Source organism: Catharus ustulatus, chromosome 4 (assembly GCF_009819885.2).
Source record: "Catharus ustulatus isolate bCatUst1 chromosome 4, bCatUst1.pri.v2, whole genome shotgun sequence".
Lineage (NCBI taxonomy): Eukaryota > Metazoa > Chordata > Aves > Passeriformes > Turdidae > Catharus > Catharus ustulatus.
In genome coordinates this window covers 13,316,920-13,341,183 of record NC_046224.1, presented here as the reverse complement: position 1 = coordinate 13,341,183, position 24,264 = coordinate 13,316,920, and the positions used below count along the sequence as shown (strand labels likewise).

The 24,264-nt window shown below is 42.7% G+C and overlaps 1 protein-coding gene across 2 annotated transcripts in view; it reads left to right on the top strand.

Moving 5' to 3' along the window:
- The window catches only part of ORC5 (origin recognition complex subunit 5), a 64,814-nt gene extending 60,068 nt beyond the window's left edge, over positions 1–4,746 (top strand). The window contains exon 15 of one of the 2 annotated variants that reach the window (XM_033058826.1): positions 3,403–4,746. In XM_033058826.1, the coding sequence (XP_032914717.1) occupies positions 3,403–3,448 (46 nt within the window). In that variant the 3' untranslated portion in view covers positions 3,449–4,746. Of the gene's footprint in view, positions 1–499; positions 857–3,402 lie in introns of those variants that run through there. The other variant, XM_033058828.1, reaches the window with a different exon arrangement.
- Positions 4,747–24,264: the final 19,518 nt, after the last annotated feature.

Below are 24,264 nucleotides of genomic sequence, written 5' to 3'. Positions count from 1 at the left end.
TGTGCTGACTTGAAAGAGACTTCAGACCAGGTATTTGCTCAGTCTATAGCTCTTTGCAGGCCAGAATAAAAAACCTGTGGATGTTTTCTAAGAATGACTGAATAAGTCATGTTATTTATGACAAGTGTTATACTCAAGGTAAGTATAGTCCATTTTTGTTTTGGAAAAGATTTATGTTACAGTGGCAGTATGTGTTACAGTAACATACTGTCTTTGTGCTTAATAAAGGTCAGGGACTTCATGTTAAAATACTGCCTTAAAATGTCAGTCCATTTCATTACCAAAAAGCACATTATGGTATTTGAATCTGAAATTATATTTGGTTCTTAACAGTGTTGTGCATATGATATAAAAACCACATAGGTTATAAGAACTCTTGCACCTAGACTGTCTCATGTGATCTGTTATTGATACAAGCTAATTCAGTAAGTGGGTATGGGTACATCAGCATCTTTGTTTATCCAGAGCCTTCAGTTGTGAAACCTGAGAACAGTTTGAGATCCATCAGGAGAGATGGCATTAATTTGCAGACAGAAATACATGCAATACAAAGGCAACAATCAGGCCTGTGTCTCGTATTTTATCTGTTGCTGCCACCTTATTAGCAAATCTTGGATAAACAGTCTGTAACCAGAACAGAGCCCAGAAATGACACGTGTCAAAAGGGAGAAAGGTTCTCAAGGGCGACTCTTCTCTGTAATGTGGGGCTTCAGAGGAACCTGAGGTGTGGGCTGTATTCCATAACCTCAGTGCACATGTTGCTCTCCTCAGCTATTAACTGTCCAGTAGCCTTGTTAGTAAATGCAGCAGATACACTAATTTCAATTTTCAGTTGGACAGGCCATAGAATGAGACTTTGTCTGACTGAGGTCTGGCCGGACCACACTGCCAGGACCTCCACAGCTTTGCTATGTCAGTTTGCTATTCCCAGCAGTAAAGTCACTTGTGAGTGATGCCCTGAAAAAGCTCCCCCTGGAACCAAGCACAGCAGACCATCTGCTCAGCAACATGGATCATTGTGTGTACAGTTATACATGTATCCTTGAATTGGGATACTTTGACAGCCCTTTCCCTGCAACTTTGACATTCTTAGAAGTTTCAATGACTGCATTAAAGTTGCTGGAAGGTAGAGATGGCCAGAAAACAGGACCAAAACTTGTGCTATGCAGCTCATGCTTACTGGAGAAAGTAGTTGACAGAGACACTGTCTCTTCAAACCTCAGTGTATGGTACAGTGTTTTAGCTTGCTTTCCTTTAGGTCTTATATGTGTATATATATGTATGTATATACATACATGTGTATCCAAACTGACTCTTCCTACATGTTATGAGGAAGAAGGCAGTTCTTTTTTCTCCCCCTCCAAGTAGTTTGCAGGTCTTTATTTGCTGCCCAGATAGGGCTATGTAAATTTGATAGATAGATTTTAAAGTTGACCTGTTGTGCTTTTCTCCTGTTTCTCCTTTTTTTTTTAAATTTTGCTTTGTTCCTTTGTTACAATTTTTATTAAAATATGCTTTTCAGCCCACAGTATTTATTAAATCTTAAAGGAACGTGATGCATAAAAAGACAAGGTTTGATGAATTCATTATAAATGAGCTTCTCTCTTCTCTGGGTGGGGCTACTAGCTATAGGATGAAGGCCTGATCTTCTGTGCTTTAAGAAATTTCCAGTTTCTGTCTGTGCAATACTTCTGGTTGTATTTGTCACAGAGAAGGAACTACTTTGCAATTTCAGCCAAAATACATGTCAAGTTATCAGCCCATCTTTGGATTCTTCTTTCTCTGTTACTGCAGTAGTACTAAAATGAGTTTGTTAGTCACTAAAATCTTCAGATACCTCAGCCTTGTTCCTCCAGCATATTTGCTAACGGAAGGCTGAGGAGTGCAAAGAATGGGACAGAAAAGTATGCTCCCTCCCCACCCCCATTCAAGCTGTTCAGATTGTCATTTCATTTTCTGTGTTTTTTAAGCAAAGTGAAGTTTTCACTAAAAAAAAAGCCACCGGTTTTTGGAAGAGTAAAAAACTTGTGTGTCTTCCTGGTGGCTTTTAACATGGTAACTGCTGAAGTGCACAGTCTATTACCACAGGACCTCATGTCTGGCTCTGTGCTGTGGCATATACTCAGTATCTGTGGAAACATCTCTGATTTTTACCACAGAGTAGTTAAACATTTCGCTGAAGCTAAAGTTTGATGTTTCTTCCTTAGAAATAATTTCTGTTTTAAGAATTTCAAACCTAAGTTCATAAATTTTCTCTAGCTGAGGTAGGGCTCTCTTAGTGTTTAAACAGAGAATCTGTAATAAACCCAGTTGTTATGACAGAACATTTCTGTTTCATTTAGTTGATAAGGTCAGCATTTGTTAGTGTGTATGATTTTGTTTCTGTAGAAAGCCTTGTAATTAAAGCACTTGTTTTGAGTGACACCATGTCATGCAAGTCTAACAGTGGCAGTTAATGTCTTTAAATTTGTCACTGGATTAATAAATAGACTCCAACAGAGTATTTCCTGTTACGTATCTTAGGGATTTCTAAACTTTTTCTCTGTCCAAAATAATGTTTTATAAAAACTTGAAAAGTGGGTTACAGGCTGATGCATGAACAGAGAATATTAAATGATTGTAGTCCAACAAATAAGAATTCAGCTAGATAATCTCACTTAGTATTGTTAGCAGTTATTTTTGCATCATTGAGTACTTAAAAAAAAAAACTTTTTAATTTTATACTTGTCATTATATGCAGTAATTTGCATCATTTATTCAAACAGTAAACCCTGAAGTCTGAGTGCTGGATTCTATAGAAGAATGAGTTTAGAGAAAAAAAAATAATTATATGTTTCATTCTACTGCTGTTTCATTTTGCCTGCCATTAAAGTACAAAAGTGTACATTAAAATCTTCTATCCCATTGATTGGCATTCTTGGATTTTTCAAATTTAGCAATGAACATGGGTCAACTACTGTCAAGACTGAAAGAACGCAGCTCCAAATGAGTACAGATGAAGGAGTTATGTGGTACATGCTAAAACAGGTGGTTTGGGAGATGAACAAAACATTCAATAGCATGAAAGGTTGTTGCTTTGCATCACCAACTAGAACATAAAGTTTGCCATACAAAAATATAATCTTATTAATATTGTTATATTTTACTGTCTCATTATTGTAATAAGTCTTCTTTACTGGGAAGTTGCTATATTTCTTTTCTAGAATTTTACAAAGTTTAAATAATCAGAAGAGAGGTATTGTAAATAATGAGAGAAATGAAAAATTCATTAATCTTTGGTTGCATTTCTTTTGGGGAATTGCTTGATTTGGATTGTGCAGAATGTCCTGCATGTGCTGTCTCCAAACAGGCTAAAGTCTTAGCACTGTTGATTGCTCTAATATACTGTGTTTTTGTTTATAGGACCGTGAACTTCGACATAATAAAGTACTTGTACGATTTCTTGTGAAAACAAGCTTCACAGCCATATGGACACTGTGACAATGACTAAGGAAGGCAAGCTGTGTTCATCTCTCTACTTAGCTGGCCAGAAAGAAGAGTATTTTGGCTCTTTTGGATTTGTCCAAACAGGTGCTGGCCCAGCATGGAACCTGATGAAAATACTCTGATTGGTCTGGGTGGATCTGAGCAGAGGACTATTTACCAGGGACCCTGGAGTATTTGGAAGCAATGTGTTAATTATAAACAGCAGGGTTTGAGCACAATCTGTTCTACTCTTAATGATGTTATCTTAACACTGAAATTGCCTGAAACCCATTTACTTAGGACTGCATTTTGCTCTATGAACTCTCCCCAGTGCTTTGAACATGGCAGCAGCCGTTGTTTGTATGCCCAGTCTTTTCACTTCCTCTCCACAGGAATCTTTGCAATTGCCTGCCAAAGCAGCTTTTCCTGAGGCCACCATTTTAGGAGAGTGGAGTAGCAAAGTATAATAAACATAAGAACATATTTAAAAACCAAGCTGGTACAAATTCTTCTTTCTCTTCAGTAATATGTAGGCAGATTGTTACCCTGTTATATGGAGATCACGATGATAGGAAACTCCCAGTTAGTCACCATGCTGCCTTTTTCAGACCATTCATAAATGTTGACTATGAATGTATTTTTACAAAGCCCTGTTTTTAAAAAATAATTCATTTTTAAAGTTCTATCCTTATGTCAAACTTGAAATGTTTTATTTTTGCTTCAACATTCTATAGTCCTATGCTCATCCAGTTGCATTAAGTGCTTATTAAAGTTCTGTGTGGAATGAATGTACTTATAACATACACACCATGTAATGGCTTTTGTAACAGCCTCTGTCCTGCAGAGGAGTGTGGCACAGCTGCCTTTTCATCGGAAAGGGAGAAATTCAACAGGTGACAGAGTCTTTCTGCAGCAATTCCCCAAAAGTGGTGGAACAGTGGATAACCAATGTGGTATTGTAACATAAAACTTTGTCCTTGGAAATACCTGATGGAATACACTACAATTGCAGCTTGCAAGTAGAAGACATGGAGCATTAAAATCCCCTAGTCCAGTTGGAGGTTATTGTCTTCATGAATCTGAAGATTTCAGTAACCCTCTAGAAGAGTCCAGGTCCCACAGCCTGTTACTCAGATGTTTTACTCTTGAGTGCTCACCTTTGACCATCTGACAGTAAAAGACCATGCCAGGTCCTAAGTTGAACATTACGGATTTTGTTCAAGGAAAATCATCAGTCATCCCCCTGTTGCTCATGTATTAGAAATGGTCAATTACTCTGAACATGTGTTGTCTTTACTCTTTTTTTTTCTTTTTTCTTTCTTTCTTTTTTTTTATTTTCTTTTTTTTTGTTTGTTTTCTTTCTTTTCCCCCCAATTGTGGATGCGCAGCCATACTTCTGGATTCAGACCCAAGTGACAAAAGCATCCTTCTGGCCAAGCTCTGGCTTCCTCTCTCAGGGGAGTGTGAAAGGGCAGCAATGAGTCATCTCCGTGATCTGTTTTCCTTCCTACCGCTGAGCTGGATCAAACCCTGCACCTGTCCATGAGGTGGCAACATTTGTCACACTTACTGAAGTGCTTGGATGTAAATACGTAGCCTGTTTCAAAAATGTTTACTACCTGCTTTTGTTTTTACTTAGAAAAATGTCCATAATGTGAACTTTGGGCTAAACTTTACAGTGCCTTTCTGTCTTGGAGCTAGTGCTGGGCTGAGCTTGGCTCTTGTGGATCTCCTGTATGACTACCTAGGGCTGCAGTTTGTAGGGCAAAGAAGTTTTGAGGTATTCATATGTCAGCTGGTCCATGTAAAAAAGTATCAGTAGATCATAGGGATTTTTATTTTCTGACCTGCATTAGAATTTGATATATGAAACATGGTGGGACTGATTCTGATTTGTTAAGTGCTACAAAACTTGAGTCACAAAATTGCATTTTCAGTCACCCAAATAATTCCCACCAAATAGACCAGACCCTCAAAACTCTTCAGCTCCAAATTTGGAGCACAAATTAGACATAAAATAAATGTCTTAGAAGAGAAAACTTGTCACTGCTGAATATTTTTTCAGTGTAATTACTTCTATACTAGCCTTATGAGTATTGGTGATTATTTCCAGTGCAAATCCAAAGGATAAGGATACTAATTTTTGTGGAATGTAGTTAATTTCACTGAAATAAGGTTAACTAGAGAAGCAATGGCAACTGAGGATTCAGTAGGCAGAACCACTCTCCTTACTTTGAAGGGACTTTTTTGACCTTTGTGAAAGACTCCTATCAGTGAAATAAAATTTAAAGCTGAATCAGCAGAGTATGAGAATGAACAAGGTGACTGAAGTGCAGATGATTGATGTAGGCTATAACTATGCTGATGATGAATAGTAGGATTTATTCTGACAAACTAGAAATATTTCTATATAGCCATGTCAATGAGTTTATAAATTACTGCTGAGTCTCTTACTAGATAGCTTAGCAATATTCTGTTCTGAGACCCCATTTTCATGGATGAGTCCTCTTTTAGCCTCCCCTGGGCCAGGATTTCACCTCTTCTACAGGTGGTTTTGAGAAGTGTGCAAACAATGTAGAGCAAGATAGTTTAACTAATCAGAAAACCTTCAGTACCTTAGTTTCTGCAGTATGTATTTTTTTCATAATTCCTGAGTCACAAAGCGTTATAATACTGAAAAAAATTACAGACTTACAGTGCTTGTCTCCAGTGGCTTATCCAAATGTTAACAAGAGTTGGGGCTTGTTCTTACAAGGATAAAGTAATGGAAAAAGAAATGCAGCTATCATCAGTTGTGAGGAGATTAGTGCCCTTGAACAGCTCTGGCTTCATCAACAGCTGCATTTTCATGCACATAACTTGGAGATTTTATTTTTTTAAAAAGGCTTGTAAGGCTGCATCCACATGTAATACAGTAGTTGATTCACTCTTTTTGGACAGTGATTTCTCTTACTTTGGTTATCCCAGAACCTGCTGCTTCTACTGTAACAATTCCTGTAGCTATTGACTCTTTTGGGGTGAGATAAATATGTTGTTTGTTTCAGTACCTTCTGAGTTTTGATGCTTCTATACACCATGTAAAAACATATTGTTTGTTGCCATTGTTGAAATTTTTCCAGTATTCATCAAGTAGTATTTTGACAATACCATTCAGGCACTGTGTTTTCCTTTCATAACTGGAACAGCCATCCATGCCAGGAGACTAGTGTGAAGGACAGGATTTCCAGCAGGAATATAGGAAATACCACATGTCTGTGACCTGTGGGCAAAATGTACCCAGTTAAGTATCTCAGGATTAGGTATTCCCTCTGCACTTGTACTGGCAGAGATGGCAGGGAAGAGTGGGAAATGGCAGGTTCTTGAGGGCTGCCTGGAGGCTGGCATACTGTGTGTTCTGGTCAGCCCAGACAGTTGGGGAGCAGAAGATTGTTCCATCTGGAAGTAAATCCTACCTGAGGTGAAGTAACTTCAGTTTTCTCAATGACAGAATGGTATAACTTACAAAAGAGCCTCATCATTGCTGGTAAATATGCATTGGGATGAAGATACAGCTTGATTAGCAAGTCTAATCATCGACAATACAAAATTTTTATGTGTTTGTAGATACTGGAATGGCTCCACTAGAAAATTGAATGGGAGATTAATAGCAAAAACTGTATGTTTTTTATCTCAGCTTCATTGTGAGATGATCTGCTGTGAACAGGCTGATTCAAATGAACAGTACAGTACTCAGATAAGGGTAAATTTTTGTGCATGTTTATTAAAACCATTTAAAGAATAAATCTGGAAACAATGCACTAGTTGTTTGTGTATGCCAGCAGAGTTGAAACGGCAGAAGTACAATCCTTATAATGACAATATTCATGTTTTTCTGAAAACTTAATGTCTTTGAAAAACCACAGCTCAATAGCAGTGTCTATGCAAAACAAAAAACAGAAAAATATCATACTGCTTGTTATTGGACATCAGCAATATATCAGCCATGTATTTGAATAGCCAAGTATCCACCCAGGTGTCTGATATCAAAGAGCTCAGAAGTATGGTGTTAAAGTAAGACCAACACTGTCAAGCAGCCTGTGGTTGGAGGTGTTTCCATGCTGTTGAACAAGTAAATGTCTGACTGTAAGCAGAGAGCCTTGGAGTGGGAAATGATGTCCAAAGTACCACCGGTAGGCTTAATGTTTGAAGTGTTGTAGTGTGTTGTACTTGGTACTTAGAGCACCTCGTCCTCTGCCACTGACCAATACCCCATTTTTCCAAAGCAGCAGAAGTATCCCTAACTCTTCCTTTCATTTGGTTTGAACTACAGTTCTGTGTTATTTTTTGAAATGGTTCTTGCAGAGATCTGCACCAGAAGCACAATGAGCTCCTGGGCTTGACATCTCCCAGGGGATCTCCCACAAGTGAGCAGAGCAGGAAGCTGCTGTGGGCTGGCTGTCCCAACATGGTGCAGGTGTGCATTGTTCAACTAACCTGTTGCCACATACTGCCTTCTGTTCTGCCAGGACTTGTTTGGATATTCAGAGAGGGGTCTGTTGTGTACTTGAGGGTGGGTGTTCAGCTTCAGCAAGGTCATTTTCCAGAACCTGGTGCGGTATGGTGAACTATGAATGCTGTACTGTCATCTTGTACTTGGTGTTCGTATTTCAATTTTGATTAAATGCTGATGAAAAACCCATGTCAGTCTCAGACTGATATAGTAAATGTGATTTTTCTTAAACAGCACAGCAAAGGTGCAGCTTTGCCTAAATTCATTCAGCACATATGTTCCATTTTCCTGGCACACAGATTTTCTACAGAACAGGATTTCTAATATGCAAATAGTTTCTTTTCTGCATTCGATTCTTGTTCAAGGAAATACATACTGCACAATATTTCATGTACTTTTTTCAGATAGTTGTGTTCACAGGAATAAAAGAGGGCTGGGAGGGCCAGGAAATTGAGCTTTACTAGCAGGCTTTCCTGGAGCCTGTGCATTGGTGCTTCAGCAGCCAAGCACTTCCTGTGTCTACACATAGGTAATGAGGGTTTCCACACAGGAATCTCCTAAATCTCCAGTCAGAAAATAGTTGTGAAGAGAGGATAACCAAGAGTGATGTAAGTAACCTTTCATTAAAATAACCTTGCCAGATGAGGGAGCATGTTTCTACAAAATCCAGCAAAAGGAGAATGTACCAAGAGACAGTGATGGAGAACAAAGTTGTTTGCCACTTTCATGACAAAAGCCTTGATATTCTTACTGTTTGCATAGTTTCTCTTTAGTTAAGGGTTTTTTTACATATTTATAATGGGGCTGTTTTTCCCTCTACCCCCTTTCCATCAGTACAATCCTAGCTGAGGATTTTTCTTCCCCTGCCATTGCACCCAGTGCACTGAGTTCCCAGCTGTGCCAGCAGTTTGTGCAGGGAAGTGAGTGCCCTGCTCTGTGATGCCACCCTGGATGCCAGCCCTGGTGTTGCCACCCTAGAGCAGCTGAGCATCTCAGGCTCGGGATGGCAACAGCAGAGAGTGGTCTTTGTCTTGCAGGGTGTAGGAACTTCAGCAATACCCCTGAAAAAGAAAGACGTGACGTGAATAAGCTAAAACATCTACAAGGGAGGCAAATTATGTTATTCGTGTGCAATTACAGCAGTTCCTGGATTCCAGCTGCATGGCTGAATGAATACCCATCCCATTTCCTCACATTTACATTTTTTATGCTGCTTTTGATTATCTCTTAAGGATGCAAATCATTAAGAAACAGCAAATAACTGGGAGTTCTGTTCAAACTTTCTGAGAACGATGTCATGTTGAGATTTGGGAATTTCAGAGAAAATGAGAACAACCAAAGACAAGTACATGATTTCTCTAGTGATGTAAACAAACCTGTAGCTCCTGCCTCCCAGGGAGGGGAGCTTCCTCTCTGTCAGCACAGGCTCTTTCACTTGACTAAGCCTGGGGCTGGGGCATGTGCAGGAACCTTAAATAACTTCTTCAGTGCTTCTCTTCACTTCGAGCAAGATAGAACATGGAGCTGTCAGTGAAGAGATGTGTTCATGTACGCTAAGTCTGTTGCTTTTCAATGGCTTAGAATCCTTTACAAAAATCTTACCAAGAGTGCAGGAGGGGTCTCTTTGGTTGCTTACAGGAAAAGCAAATATGATGGTTGTGCAAATAGTCACAGTTACATTCTGCAAAGCAATTTGTCCTCAGCAATGGCTGCTTTTCACCATCTGGTTTCTTCTTTTAAAGTCAGAGTGCTGAAGAGACTGAAGATGATCTCTCTTATCCATTTGGGATGTATTTGTAGAAATAAGTAATCTCATTCCTAAAATAAAAGGTGGGGAAGCAGGGGATTAGACTGAAAATTCAAACTGCTCTGTATTGGGTAGCCCTCACACTACAGGAGTCAGAAATCCTGATTTCAGATTGCTACATAAGTGTCTGGTTTATATTTCCCTCAGATTGTATAACTTCATTAATTTTTGGTGTGGAAGGCAATTAAATGTGTGACCAGGGGCAGCTGTTTTCCATCAGTAGCTGAAGAATAGCTCATCCATCAGAAAAGACAGCACTGTCTTTGCATGTTTACAGCAAGAGAGGTACAGAGATAGTGGAGGAAGTCAGGTGGTGCTGCTGCTCCCTTCTCAATTTCCCTTTCCTGGCTGAGTGAGTGGTGAAAGAGCACAGTAAGATCACGAATATCAAAGGATGCTCTCGGTAAGACGTGGATCTCCACAGGTTTCTGATGATCCAAGGTCTGTGGCTATGGGCTGCCTTTACAGGTGTTGAATTTTCTTTGGGGATGCCCTCTTTGATGCGCCTCAAACTACTGAACCAGTCAGAGGAGAGAAACAGAGGACACCTTTTCCTGCCTTTGTGCCAAGCTGCTGCTATTGTGCCTCTCAGCTGAGGAGGATGCGACGTTTGGAGCAGACTTGGGCATGTGTTTGGACACAGAGATCTAGAATGGTTACATGGATCACTGTGTGGAACAGATCTACTCTTCATTCAGCTTGTTTAGATCACAGAAGAGAACCAGTCTCAAAAGGAATTGGGCTAATCCTTTTTCCTGTTTGTGTCAAACAGTCCTTGCTCATTTAAAACTGGAATTATTTTTTTGCAGGAAACAAGTAAGTCAGCATAGGCTGCTTACTCAGTTCCAACTCTGACTGCTGAGAAAGTTGTTCTTTTATTTTTAGTAGGTTAAGGACCATCATTTATGCTAACTTTTTTTTTTCTTTTGAATTTTTTTTCTACAGATGCCTTCCAGAAATCTTTGGATGTTCGATATGTTACTATAGATATATAGTAAAATTTTGACAGCTTTCTTATTGCTCAAAACCTGAGGTTCCCTGCAGAGACCTTTTCTTCACTGTAGCTGTATTGCCAAGTTGTCAGAGCATTAATTAAACTAGAAGAATAAGGCATTGCATGTAATTTCCTATACTGGATGCCTTCATGTCAGGGACATATCTCCATGGTAAGAACCTGTATATAAACAAAAAATAAGCCTGGCGACAGTACAAAAGCTCATGCAGGCTTTTAAGTGAGAAACGTGGCAGAAGAAAATACAGAATTTAAAGGAAAGTATTTCTTGGGGAAATGAATACTGCAGTCATTAAGAAGAACAAATGTGATGATTTTGTTTGGCTATTTGGAGTATTCCAATGCTACTTTTAATCTCTATATTTTAGGTATTTATTGGCTCAAATCTAAAAAGTTTTCTTATTCTAGCCCCCCCTCATTTGTTATAGGTAGATAATATGTCAGTTCCTTAGTGGGATTATGGATTCTCTGTACAAGCACATAAAATTATGTATAGTAAAACTTCATTCCTTATAAGCTGCTAATAATTTACATACTTTTCATTTTGCTGCATGGATCAAAATGTCTTCGTAGACTATACATCACCTCTCAATTTTATATGCATTTCCTCTGCTGTTTAGAAGCCAAAAAATACAGCACACATGTTGATGTTTTTCCTGCAATAAAAGGAATAGATGCTCAAACTATAATTGCAATCCACTGTTTGCTAACCTTGCAGGCAGAGCCAAAGCACTACAGAAAAAGGAGTCTTTTTCTTTTTTTTTCTTTTCTTTCTCACATTTTCAGGGCTGTAGGTTTTTGAGACTCTTCACAAAATAAATTTGATCATTTGCTGCCAAACTGAAAGAAAAAAAAAGTATTTTCAAGAGCTGAAAGGAGAGAAAATTGTACTTTAGGGATTACAAGATGAAGGGGATAAAACTGTCTGGAGGATAAAACTGCTGTAGATACATAGGGTCTTCCCTTTCCTCTTGCCACATAGAGAGCAGTTCCTGAGGGGTTCCATACAAAGACTCCATGAAGGAGAGCGCTGCAGCTGTTTGTACCTGGCTGTGCCACTTGAGGCTTGGGGCAAGCAGAGGGACATCCATCACTTACAGGCTTGTCTGTGGGCCTGGCCAAGAGCACAGGAGTGCAACTTTCTGTGCCACTGAAAAGGGACCTGCAGAGCACCAGGAGTGTCTTCCTTCTCAGCCAAACGCAAGAGCACTGGCAGTCTCTCAACATGTTGAGACATTTTCAGGGTTGAAAAGTCCTTGCTGTTATGAGGAAGCTCAGTTGCTCTATGGATGTGTTTCTGGGCTGGAGCTGTTTATCTGCTCTCCATACCACCCTCCAGGAGCTCCATGTCCAAGATGGGCAGTGTGGCCAGAGGACTTGGTGTCTCTGGCATGACTGTTGTTTGCAGGTAGATGGAGTGGCTGTGCTGCCAGGAGCTGCTTGTAGCAGCCTATGTAGTATGTTCCCCTTTTCTTTGTATAATAACACAGTGTGCTGAGTTGGAAGGGGGCCATCAGGATCATTGAGTCCAACTTCCAGCCCTGCAGAGGACACCCCAAGAGTCACACCCTGTGCCTAAGAGCATTGTCCAAACACTTCTTGGACTCTGTCAGGCTGGTGCTGTGACCAGTGCCCTGGGGAGCCTGTTCCAGTGCCCAGCCACTCTCTTTAGTGAAAAACCTTTTCCTGTTAGCCAGCCTAAACCTTCCACAGCACAACTTCAGGCCATGCCCTCAGGTCCTGTCACTGCCACCACAGAGCAGAGATCAGTGCCTGCCCCTCTTCCCCCCATGAGGAAGCCGTAACTGCAGCGAGGTCTCCCCTCAGCCTCCTCCAGGCTGAACAGACCAAGTGACCTCAGCCACTCCTCACAGGGCTTCCCCTTCTTGCCTGACTGTCACTGGTATCCCAGCTGCGTGTGCAGCAGCACAGCGTGGGTGCCAGTCTCTGAGTTACACTTCAGCAGAGCAGTTTCACACTTGTGCTACTTCAGTCCTGCACAACACTTCCCAATAAATCCTCTAAGACATGTGGCTGTTTGCTGGGAGTCGGTGTCCAGGTATTTTACACCTCAGACAGCCTATGAAGCTGTACCTGGGAACCCAACAGCAACTCAAGCACATCCTGAGGATTTGGGGCCAGCCCCGCAGGGGTGGGTGTGATGTCTGCTCCTTCAGCTCAAAGTGTCACCCCTTTGGACAGTCTGGGGTTGTCAGGAGCTCAGTTTAGTGCTGGGCACCCCAGGCACAAACAAGGAATGTTAAAGTTCTACAGTGTTGGGCCATTCTCACAACCTCCTCTGAAGTGCCAGAGTGACAGCATGAGCCTCCTGCTTAGAAGAAGCAGATTTTCAGCACAGCCTCTGCCAGGAGGCGAGTTTCCCTGTGCCTGTGCTCAGAGCTGTGTCTCCAGCAGGATGCACAGGGGCTTGTGTTCCTCTGCTCAGAGCTCACTCTGCCCCAGGTAAGGGACAGCGCTGAGGTATTGCTGTGTCTGCTGCAAAGCTCCGTGTCCTCCCTAGCTCCGTGCCTGCCATCCCCACTGCTAAAGCATCCCCAGTGTTACTCAAGTACTTGGATTCCTCCTCTTCCAAAAACAGTCTTTAAAAATTATTCTTTAAAATTTTCTGGTAAATAGAGTTAATCCCCTAAGAGAGGAACACTTTAGGTTGCTTAGCGGTGAAGATCTTTTATTCATGAGCAGCATACGCCATACATTCCCTCCCTCTCTCAAGTCTCGAGCATTATTTCAGGCAGAATAAAGCACATTGTAGGCTTTTGAACAATCTGAAAATGTGTAATGAAGTGGCAACACATCTCAGAGGCAATAACCTGCTGAAATATTACAAGCCTTTATAGTCAGTGGGCATTTTAAAGCCCTTACTTGTAACCAACAGAACTTTGTTATTAAATGATTACTTTTATGTACACAGAACTTTTCTCCCTGTGTGTATTGAGTGAATCCTAAATGATAAACTGCATCAGTGTTTTTCTCATCAACTACTTGTTTTTTAACTTACAAGGTCCTTAACATAATTTTCTCTAGTACATCCAGTAATTCCCTTTCTTTTCTGGGTGTCCCAAAGAGGCATGTAAGAGTTCATAAATCTTGTGCAAATTTATAACCTGCTGTTTCCCCTCTCAGATACATTTTTTTTAAACACAGGTGAAATACAAGGCCTGGGGAATGCAAAGGTTGGTCTCTTCAATTAATTTAACACTTGTCTTTGTGGAAAAATGAAATCTCTAGGAAAACATGCTGGTTCAGTCTGACTGCCTGGGTTTGGCTACTAAGCGTATTTGGTTATCTGGAGGATTAATTCATTGTTGCTGAAATTTTAGCTTTGATCTCTCATTATAAGTTTTTTAAATTCTGAGGATTAACTGCATTTGAGGGGAAGATCCAAAGAATTTTTCTGACTCCACTGGGCTTTGAAGGAAGCCACCTGAGGTAAATGATAGGAGAGCCCATCTCTGCATCTTGATCCCTGGAAATGGAATTGACCTTTTCACAGCTCAATTACAGATCAGTTTATATAAATATATCTTAATGTTCGACCCCAATCTCCTTTGTGTGCCCTGGTGCAGTTGGCCTGTGAATACCATGGTCTCCTATCAGCAAAAGGAGACAAGATATTTGCTCAGAGGTTCAGAGTCAACAGCCCAGCAGAGATGACCCCAGCTGAGGCTCTGACTGGGTTTTCTAACCAAGTTGAAAAGCTTGGACCAGCTGTGTGGAGCTGAGAGAAGCTTTCTGCTTGTCACCTTTGGTACTCGGCCGCCAATAATCCAAATTTTGCATTTAGCAGTACCTCATAGCTGTACGGATTTTGAAAGTGGTGTTTCTCTTCCAGCTGTAGTTTCTTCATCGAGGATAAGGCAACCTCCTGTGCCCAACAAATGCAGTTTTCACTCCTGCTGGGGGAGGAGCAAAAAGGCTCAAATGAGAGCTGTGCTACTAAATATGCAGTGCCTGGGGCAATCCAGCTCCCGTGGGCACCCTCACATTCAGCACCCCTGATCCTCATGGGCTGTGTGAGGCTGGAGAGTGAAGCCCCAGCTGAGCATCTCCAGGCCTTCCCCATTACCCACAAAAGGTAACAGGGCTCAGTGACCTCTCTCCCCTTGTCAGTGGGTCTGGTCCTGTCTCCCCCCAGCCCTGTGCCCTGGACCCCTGCTGTTTGCTTTGTGCCTCTTTTGGAGCTCATCTCACCCCAGTGAGACCCTAAAACTAACTCGGCCAAAAACTGGAAAGCTTTCTGCCACGTCTCAGGGATGGGTGAAGGGACAGGGAAGGGTATGCTTTGGTAGCCACAAGCCATTAGGATCAGCTCAGCTGCCCCCAAACCAAACCTTAAATATATACAGCCCCTCCTTTTTCCCTTTGTGGATTTTCCTTGCCCTTGGCCAGTGGCACAGCTTGGACACTTCTAGCCAGTGGCTATAGATAGATTATGATGTTCAAAAATACTATTTAGAACTAATTATCCCCTTAGTCTTCCAAAGGGGGGATGCTGTATTTGTGTTTGGGATATCTTCTCAAGGAGCTGTGGACAAGCTTATGCTGCCCACATGCTGTACATACAAGACTACTAAACAGACAACACTAAAGCTATTTCGCTTATCCTTTTCGTAGACTTCAAATTCATTGGCAACATTTTTTAAAATCACATTCTAATCTTTCAGAGAACAGAGCCTCTGCTTAGGATGCTGCTCCAAGGGGAACCAGCCACCATACAAGGTGTCCTCTTGATTTATAGCTACAGCAGCCTGAATTTCATATAACATGATAATATCCTATAAAGTCTCAGAGCTCTACACCGAGTCCTGCACAGATAACTGGTTAAGCAGTACATGAAGACAGGATATGATAATAATGTCTTCAGCATGAAACGATGCTGTTTGGGATGCCATACTTCTTGGATGTAGGAGCTGTAATCCTATTATCACTCATCAACAATAAACGACACCATTGTAGATATTCATTTTCTGAAGGTGATAAAAAAGCAGCCTAGCCAGCATGCTGAGGTTTCACCTGCTATTTCCTTGCAGATTTTCTCCTCAGATTTCTGCCCATCTGCAGATTTATTTTTTTTTAATCACTGTAAGTGAGAGGACATTTACTTCACTGGTTAGTATTTCAAGCCACCAGTTGTATTTCAGCACTGATTTGGGGAATTCTGTTCCAGGCCTTGGGGCTGTCTCCTATGGCATTCTCCTGCAAGAGACAGCTGCAGAGGGAAGGATGGTTTGTGGATACATTAATGTCTGCACCTCTGGGGATGGGTAACAAAGAATAGCAGTGAAATCTGCCATAAATTACCTGAGAGATCTCAGGAAAGGTAGGCAGGTAACAGCCAACTGATAGTGCCAAGCAAACAGATGAATTTTCATCATCTTCATGCCTAGCCCATCCTTTCCAGCTATGGCATACTTTTTGATTACACTAGGTTATTTTACAGCTAGCATGAAATATTTAGGGCTTTAAATTTACATAGTCATAAGACACACCACTTTGCAGCACGTTATAATTCAAATACAGGAGCTGTATAATTACATATGTCCACAAAATTTTATTAGTGGAGAAAACATAATTTTACTCCTGCGCATTGTTGGAAATTATTTCTACAATGAAATCATAGGGAAAATTTCTTTAATTAAGTAGAAGTGTAAATTAATGAATTAGGTTATCTCTCTTTAGACTTCATGTGCTGGGATTGCAGCTGTGCTTAGACTGGCTATTTGCCTTCCTGTCTTCAAACAACCCAGTGCAGCAAAGCAGACTGAGAGGGAAGATGTCAGTGCTGCTGCTCACTATGCTGCCCATCAGGTGCAGATTTATGCACACCCAATTGCTTTGGTTCTTTCTTAGCAGCTTTGAAGAACTCCTGCCTGCTGCTAAGATACAGCTGTTCATTGCCCTCGCAGCATTTCTTGACCATCTACAGGACTTGTACCTGTCCCCAGTCCAAGGCCCAAGGCAGCAGCTCACAGGCACAGCCTCGCTGTGTGAGTAGGGTGCTTACCATTCACTTTTCTCCACAATGCAAGCATGAGCTTTCCTGTGACAGGCTGATGCAGGGGGGTCCCTTCTCATCTGCCCCTCTGGTCCTGGGTGCTTTTGACCTATTTGCAGTAAGAGGTTCACCTGAACTCACCCAAATTCGCTTCTCTGTTTTCTTTCTTCCCTACCTGCTTATTTTCTCCAGATTTTCCTACTTTCACATATGTACAAATACAAACCTCCAGCACCTAACTCTGGTCACAGATGATGTTTTTGGGTCAGTGCTAAGGACATGTGCTGGTGCCCATTGCACAGGTTCCCACCTCTTCCACTGGGCACTTTCTCATGTGGGAAGGCATGTGGCAAAGGAAAGTGGACTGTGTTTCTCCAGCATGGAGCTGACCTTGGAGAAGACCACAGAGGGAAGAGGGTTAAACAATCTTCCCATGACTAAAGGGAGAGATGGAAACAGTATTTCTAATGAGAGAGAGGTCCCCCTGCATTTCTACAATGCACAGTTTTTAGCCTTTTGCACCTCCACTCTTTCCCCAGCCACAGTCACCTTTCCTTGCTAATCAGTAGCACAGATGTCAGTGAATTGCTTTCTCATTTGGAAGATGAACATTTCACACTCCTCTTGGCTGGGAATCACAGGAGCTGCAGCTCCTTGCACAGCACCCCATGCCAGCACCTTTTCTACGAGCTAGTTTACTTTGCTAAACCTTGCACTGGACACCTCACATGTTGACACAATGAATTCCTATACAGAATGGCTTTTCAAAATGGCATTTTTGTAAAATCAACTGTTACCAATAGTTTAAAAACACACATGGGATCAAAGTTCTGTTTATCCCAGGTTTAATAATTACCTTAGCAATACAAAGCTGAGCCTAGTGGCATAATAAAACTTCCTGTCCTCTTTGACATCTTGTATGTTGATGTTGACTCATGACTTCAGTCAGTGTTTACAAATATTGGCCTGGGAGGTCCTTATAGATAAAAATAAATGATATTATTGGGAAAGTAAAATGGATGAACCCTACAAAACTGGCCTTAATCTGATGAAAATACCCTCTAAATTAAACAGGTGGTGGAGCTAAGCATCTTTTCCAGGGTTTTGCTCCCCTGTGATCTATCAAGGAACAGATTTACATTTATTGGAGCCTAAAGATTCATTACGGTACAGTTTTTAAATGCAACCTACAAAGCACTAACAAGAGGTGAAACCAGGGTCACTCTTTAACTCATGGATCAATAAATCTTTTCCATCCTTGAACTGTAATGTCAAATGCCATTACCTAAAAATTCCTCAACCAACACACCAATCTATATCCATTACAACTGTATCCTCATTTTAGGGTACAAAGAGTGTGCACATCATCTCAGCTACACTTCCCAGATGTTCATACAAGTTCTTTTGCTTGCAGGCTAAAGCATATTCTAATTTCAACATCTATAAATAAGTAAATATGTTCTGATTCACATTAAATAATCTATAAGTTTCACATTGACAATGCAGTAATTATTCTCCAACTCTTCCATTTATTAATAAGAATAAAACCTCCACCTAAACTCCATATTCACACTGACAACACAACGTTAACGTCTTTGTAATTCAGATAAGCAAGATCTTATTTAAGAAATTCAGGGGGAAAATATGCAACCTGACAGAACAGCATGAAGCTTCCACATGAGAATCCTACGAGAAAATGTCTACATATTTCGGAGTAAAATCAAAGGGAGCCATTATAAAAGAGCACATTGTCTAAAATGTGTTGAAATGAGACATGTATTTATTCTCTCCCTGAGGTAAAAACCTGTACAACTTTGGGTTAACAATCCATAAATTATCAAGTCATTTCTCACTTGTGGCATAAATAGCATCCAAGAGTGTCTGCATCCACACATCAGCTGAAGCTGGAGAAAGCTGAATTTACAAAACATTGAATCAGGAGGTACGTGAGACTCAGTAAACAGCACAAAATCGAGTGACTACAACAAGGAATATTACAGCTAATCATTGGCTTTTCAACTTTTCCAGAGTTTCTGCTGCAGTTCATGGGGTGCTCAGGACCCCTCTGCAGAGCTTGACAGAAGAGCAGGCAAAACCAGGGAGGCAGGTGGGTGTAGAGGATGGAGGAGCCAAACAGACTGACAAGACCCAGCCTGGGCAGCAGCTCTTGGTTCAGACATGTTCAGTGATGGTATTTTGGGGGTGCTAGTGAAGCTGGGATGGTCATGGGTGGTTGATGTTATTTGAATTCCTGGCTGAGCTGTGGCTTTCCCTCCCAAAGCCCAGCCCCCATCCTGGTCCCATGTGGATGTAGGTCAGTATTCAGAAAAGACCAGCAAAGCTGGAGTTCTCCCACCTGCTCCACGAGTCAGTGGTGAGGAGGGTGCCCACCTTCTGCAGAGTTCCAGGCTTAGAAGCCTTGATGGTCAAAGCACAAACCAAAGTGTTTCAGCACAGGGTGTCCAGGAGCCTCAGCCCAGCCCCTTGCAGGTCCTGCCCTCTCTGGTACACTGCCTGAGCAGAGACTCCTGTGTTGGGATGAGCACCCTGTCAGCCAGCCTGCAGAGCACAAAGGGCTTGTGACTTGACACAGTGCATGTTCAGTCCAAATTCCAATGGCAGGTCAGAGCACCTCTCTGCAGGCATCTGGCTCCTGCAGAAGCCTGGCCCAGCCTGGTGGTGGTGCTCAGTGCCCTGGAGCAGGACTGAGATGCTGCCAGGATAGACCCTGGACCTGGGAGTGCCCTGACAGCTCAGCTGCAGCATCACTGTGGATCAGCCCTGAATTTCAGAGCATGTCAGCAGTTACCTTCTGCCTTCTGATTAATGAACTCCTGTACTCACTGCATATTTTTAAGGGCAGGTAAGCAGAGGCTGCATCACAGGGAGTTTCCTCCTCGTACTGAAGAAGTGCCCATGTTGGCAGACTCTGGAGGAGCCACAAATCATTTGCCTGTGAAGGATTAACCTGGACCTCATCTTGCAGCACTCAGAGGGGGAGTGCTGGGGCTCCGAGGAGACATGAGCTGGGCCAAGAGCATCAGAGGCAGAGATAAACACGAGTAAACACAGGCAAACAAATTACAGAGGGGAACAAGAAACCGACAAAGATGAATGTGGCAAATGAAATGTAAGCAAGTGTGTTAATGCGGGTCAGACAAAGACTTAAAAAATCTTGTACTCAGGATATTAAAATTGCACTCCCTGGTGTGTACCTACCTGCACCTCTCTCCTAAACATTATTTCTGCTACATTTGCCTTGAATTAAGAAAGAGGTTTTTCATCTTTGAAGCAGTCAGACCTGCAATTACACCGACCCAAGTTTTGCATGAGGTAATATTTTTTCCTGCCTTAAACACAATTTGTACTCAAAATGAACTTGTTAAATAGTCTGTCATCTTGCATTTCCTTCTGTAAAGAGCAGACAACACCTGAATAGTTAATGAACTGCAGTGCAGTTTAATCAGAGTGGGAAAAATACTATTTCAAACAAAGAACAAAGTCATCCCCTCCAGTTTCTGCCACTGCCTCCAGCTTCCTGCACTAGTCACTTGGTTGCCAAGTCACTCTGCACATTTTGAGCATGCCCTGAGCCAAATAGCCCGAGCCCCAAGGGTGTACACACATCTTGGGAGGTGATGCTCCCCATCACCTGGCTTCACAAGCAGCTGTTTAGACCAAGGTGAGGTGAAAATGCCAAGGCAGTGTGCCCCAAGTCATGGATCAGCAACCTCAGCCCTGTGCGGGCTGTGCAGCCCCAGTGTTACAGCCTACATAGGGTTTAAAAGGGCTGGATGCTTTATTCACCCAGCAAGTAATTTACTATGACATGTTCATACCAGTATACAAGAGCATTGATGTGCCTCCAGTCATAGTGCTGAACCCAGAAATTTTGCTCAGAGGAGTCATAACCTGCAGTAGGAAACAGCTCTGGAGCTATACACTGGAGTGCATGTTGCAGGGCTCTGCCAAATGTGATATTACCAAAATAGCTTTTGTTCCAATACATTGGGCACATAGAAGGAAAAATATTGCCTATTGTCTGGGTTGTAAGTTCCCCTTTGTATAAAATATGAATAGCATTTCTTGACTGCGTTTGCGAAATGCTTTGTCCCTGGGCACAGAATCTATACACAGCCACAGCACTGCCGTTATTTATGGCTTTCCTTAAGCACCGGGAGTTATGAAGATGTACTTTTACTTTGATCCTTCACAGACCCAGTAGCCTGCAGGAAGAATACAATTCATCAATGGTTTTGTTATGTGTGTCACTGTAACGGAGGGCAGGAATGAGATACAGCATTCCTCTGCCACCTGGGAGCATCCGCTACCCAGCAGCACGAAGGCGGATGGGTAACATCCTCTCAGCAGGTGAACTGCGTGAAAACACAAAGAAATAAAGTGGTGATTGTGGCTGGGAAGTGGCCGTTAAGGAAATTTAATTCAGCTGACTGTGATGAGTAAAGATGCCATCAATAGTTCCCGCTACTGGCCGGTGAGTTATTGGATACGTGATTTCCACAATCCAACTCCCTTAGCACATTGCTGTATTAAATCTTCTGTTGCTTTTGTTGTTTTATCCCTAAAGAATATGAGAAAGGTGAATTGCTGACTTTCCACAGCTTGCTTTGGCTGCAAATGGAGCTTCAGCTCCTCAGGGCTTCGGCTCATGGGCAGTGAAGCAAACAGCGACGGCAGGTGAAGATGGAGCTGTCTCCCACCTGCCTGCCAGAGGTTAGTGCTGCTCTAATGGTGTCAGCAGCAGAAAATATCTGCCCAAGTCAGCTCAAGTTGGGGCATAAGGGTGGAGCAGCAGAGATGTAGTGCTGAATCAGCTCTGCTTTGGAGAGCAGAGGGATGTAAGCAGCAGCACAAGTGCAGGGCAGGGCGGGGGCCACGGCAGGACTTGTTTAAGCAGCTATGCCAAAGCCCACAAGCATATTTTGCACTTCTTTCCCCAGGATTATGTTTTGTTGACCAATAATCTTCAAAAGAGGGAGAAACCCAATATTGTAACCATGCTATTACCCACATTAAAGGTTGTATCTTTCTGAGCCTGATGTTAATTTCATTAGTTGGGCTAATGATGGGACTGGGCATTAGGAAGCACAAAATAATACTAAATCAAGCAGATGCATCTTGCTAAAAACTCACTATTACACTCAAAAGAAGTAAAATTGCAAAAACTGAATGAAAATAGCACAAGGAGTACCAGGAGCAAACAGCAATCCCTCTGGTTCAGTCCATGCATTTTTGGTGTGGGGAGAAGAAAATACAATAGACAATAGGGTGCCATGGGACAGAATAACACAGCCAGACAGGGTCCCCATGACTCATACCCAGAAGATCTTTCCTCAGGAGTGGGAGTCATAACGATCCACAACAAACTATTGTAACCCGCTAAATGTCGCGAGTGTCTCTGAAGCCACATTAACTTCCCGCAGCGATGATTTTTCTAAATACGTGACATCATGCTTTGTTCTGCTCCCTGCCAAACACATTTAAAAGCACTACCTTGACTCCCCTTTGAGAGGTCTGTCTGAACCACTCATTTCTCTTTGTCTCTCCCTCATCCCCCTCCCCAGCACTGGGCGATGCTCTCTTCACTTCCAGGAGAAATGACAGCAGCATTCTGCTTCTTGGAACAATGTTCTGGTTTATCTCCAGGAGTCAACAGTAGGTGGTTTACTTTCTGGCATTTCTGTCTCTTTTTTGTTACTTTTCTAGGCCATTTGCCAAAGGGAAAAAAAACAAACCCCAAATACCATGCTTTGTATTTCTATATCTTCCTCCATTCAAGGCTACTCAAGTGTTCGACAAACACCCTTTAATTTTGAGCCAGGCTGCTGGCAGGTGATGCAGCCGCTCTGGCTTCACCAAGGAAATGCTCCCCTGGGCCAGTCCCTGAGCAGGACACAGGTGTTCAGCTGCAGGAGAGCTGCAGATGTGCAGCCATAACAGGGTGAAAGCAAAGGCAGCTGCAGGCTGAGATGAGTTTTCCCCTCCTTCTACAAGCCAAAGCTGTGCTCCTTTCATACTTGGACACAGTGGTGGTGGTACCTCTGCCAGTGTAAGTCCTGTTGGGGGTCTCCAGGTCAGATGGCCACTGGTCTCTCTCCCAGCCCTGGGTGCAGTGGCTGGTCACTCAGTGAGGAGGGTGGCAGAGGAGACAGGCAGAGCTGGTCACAGAGCAGACACAGCAGCAGCTCTGGCACAAGGCTGCTTCTGCAGCTGCACCTGCAGCAGTGTGGGAGTGACACCCATGCCTGGAAACGCAGGATTTCCAGATCTGCGGTGAGGAATTAAGTCTGTGTGTGCAGCTAATGAAGATAACTCCTTTCCTCTTATCTTACTGGAAGGAGGATCAAGAGAAAGGCCAAGAAATGAGCCAGATAGTGTTGCCAGGAGCAGTGCTCTGAGCCCCCTGTGACAGCTGATAAAGGCTGTTGTGACCACGAAGCAGCAGAGACAATGCTGTGCCCTCAGCCCTGCCTGAGAGCAAGAGGGGGAGGAGATGTGAGTCACCAAGTCTGCCCAGGTCACTCTGGACACATCACCTGTCTCCTCCTTAGGGACACAAGCTGGTGCCATGTGCTTTTGTGTCACACGTCCTTTCAGAAAAAAGTTTGGAGACAAAAAGTCCACACCCCTGAGAATTTCTTCCAAATTATGCAAGTGTCTCAGGGAGAAGATCATGGCACAACAGCCACCTTGACAGTTCAGTTGCATGGACCAGGGGTAGGACAGGGGCTGTAGGGAGATAGAGGCACTCATGCTCATCATGGATTTTATTGTAGAAGGAGCTACTATTGGCTGGCAGAAATGCATATGTGGAAATACGAATTTGAGCAATAAGGCTGCACTGGAGTTACTGAGGTCCTCTGTGAGGGGCTGGGGCACCCTGGGGGCCTTCAAATGAACTTTGAGAAAACAGAATAAATGTAAAGATGAGCAGGGATCTACAGGTATACCCTAGGATTTGTTCCTACCCCATAAACACTCATCAGAAATCTTCAAACCTGTTGCGAGTCAACACACAAGGAGCTGGCAGTGTATTTTAAGGCACCACGCTCACAGGTTCATCCCCCCTCCTCAGTGGCAGCTCTCCAAGAGCCTGCTCAGTCTCATGAGTGTTGTGTCTTCACACCATTGTGCCTGTGTCATATATGAAACAGGCCCCACATCTGCTGGGGATGCTGCTCTCTCAGAAGTGCTTCTTGAGGGGTTACCAAGGTGTGGAAGAGTGAGCAGGGAGCTCAATGGGCTTAGAGAGCTTGATCTGCTCAGCTTATCAGAGAGAGATAAGAGGACTTATCACAGCTGATGTGCCTTCACAGGGAGACACCCCTGCTGTGACTCTCTCTTGAAGAGAGAGCAGTAGAGTTTTTGGCCAGAAAGCCCTGATCTGGAGCTCAGTGTCCCTGGTAGAGCCCAGTGATCCACCTCACCGTGCTTTGGGATCATGTCAGGGGCAC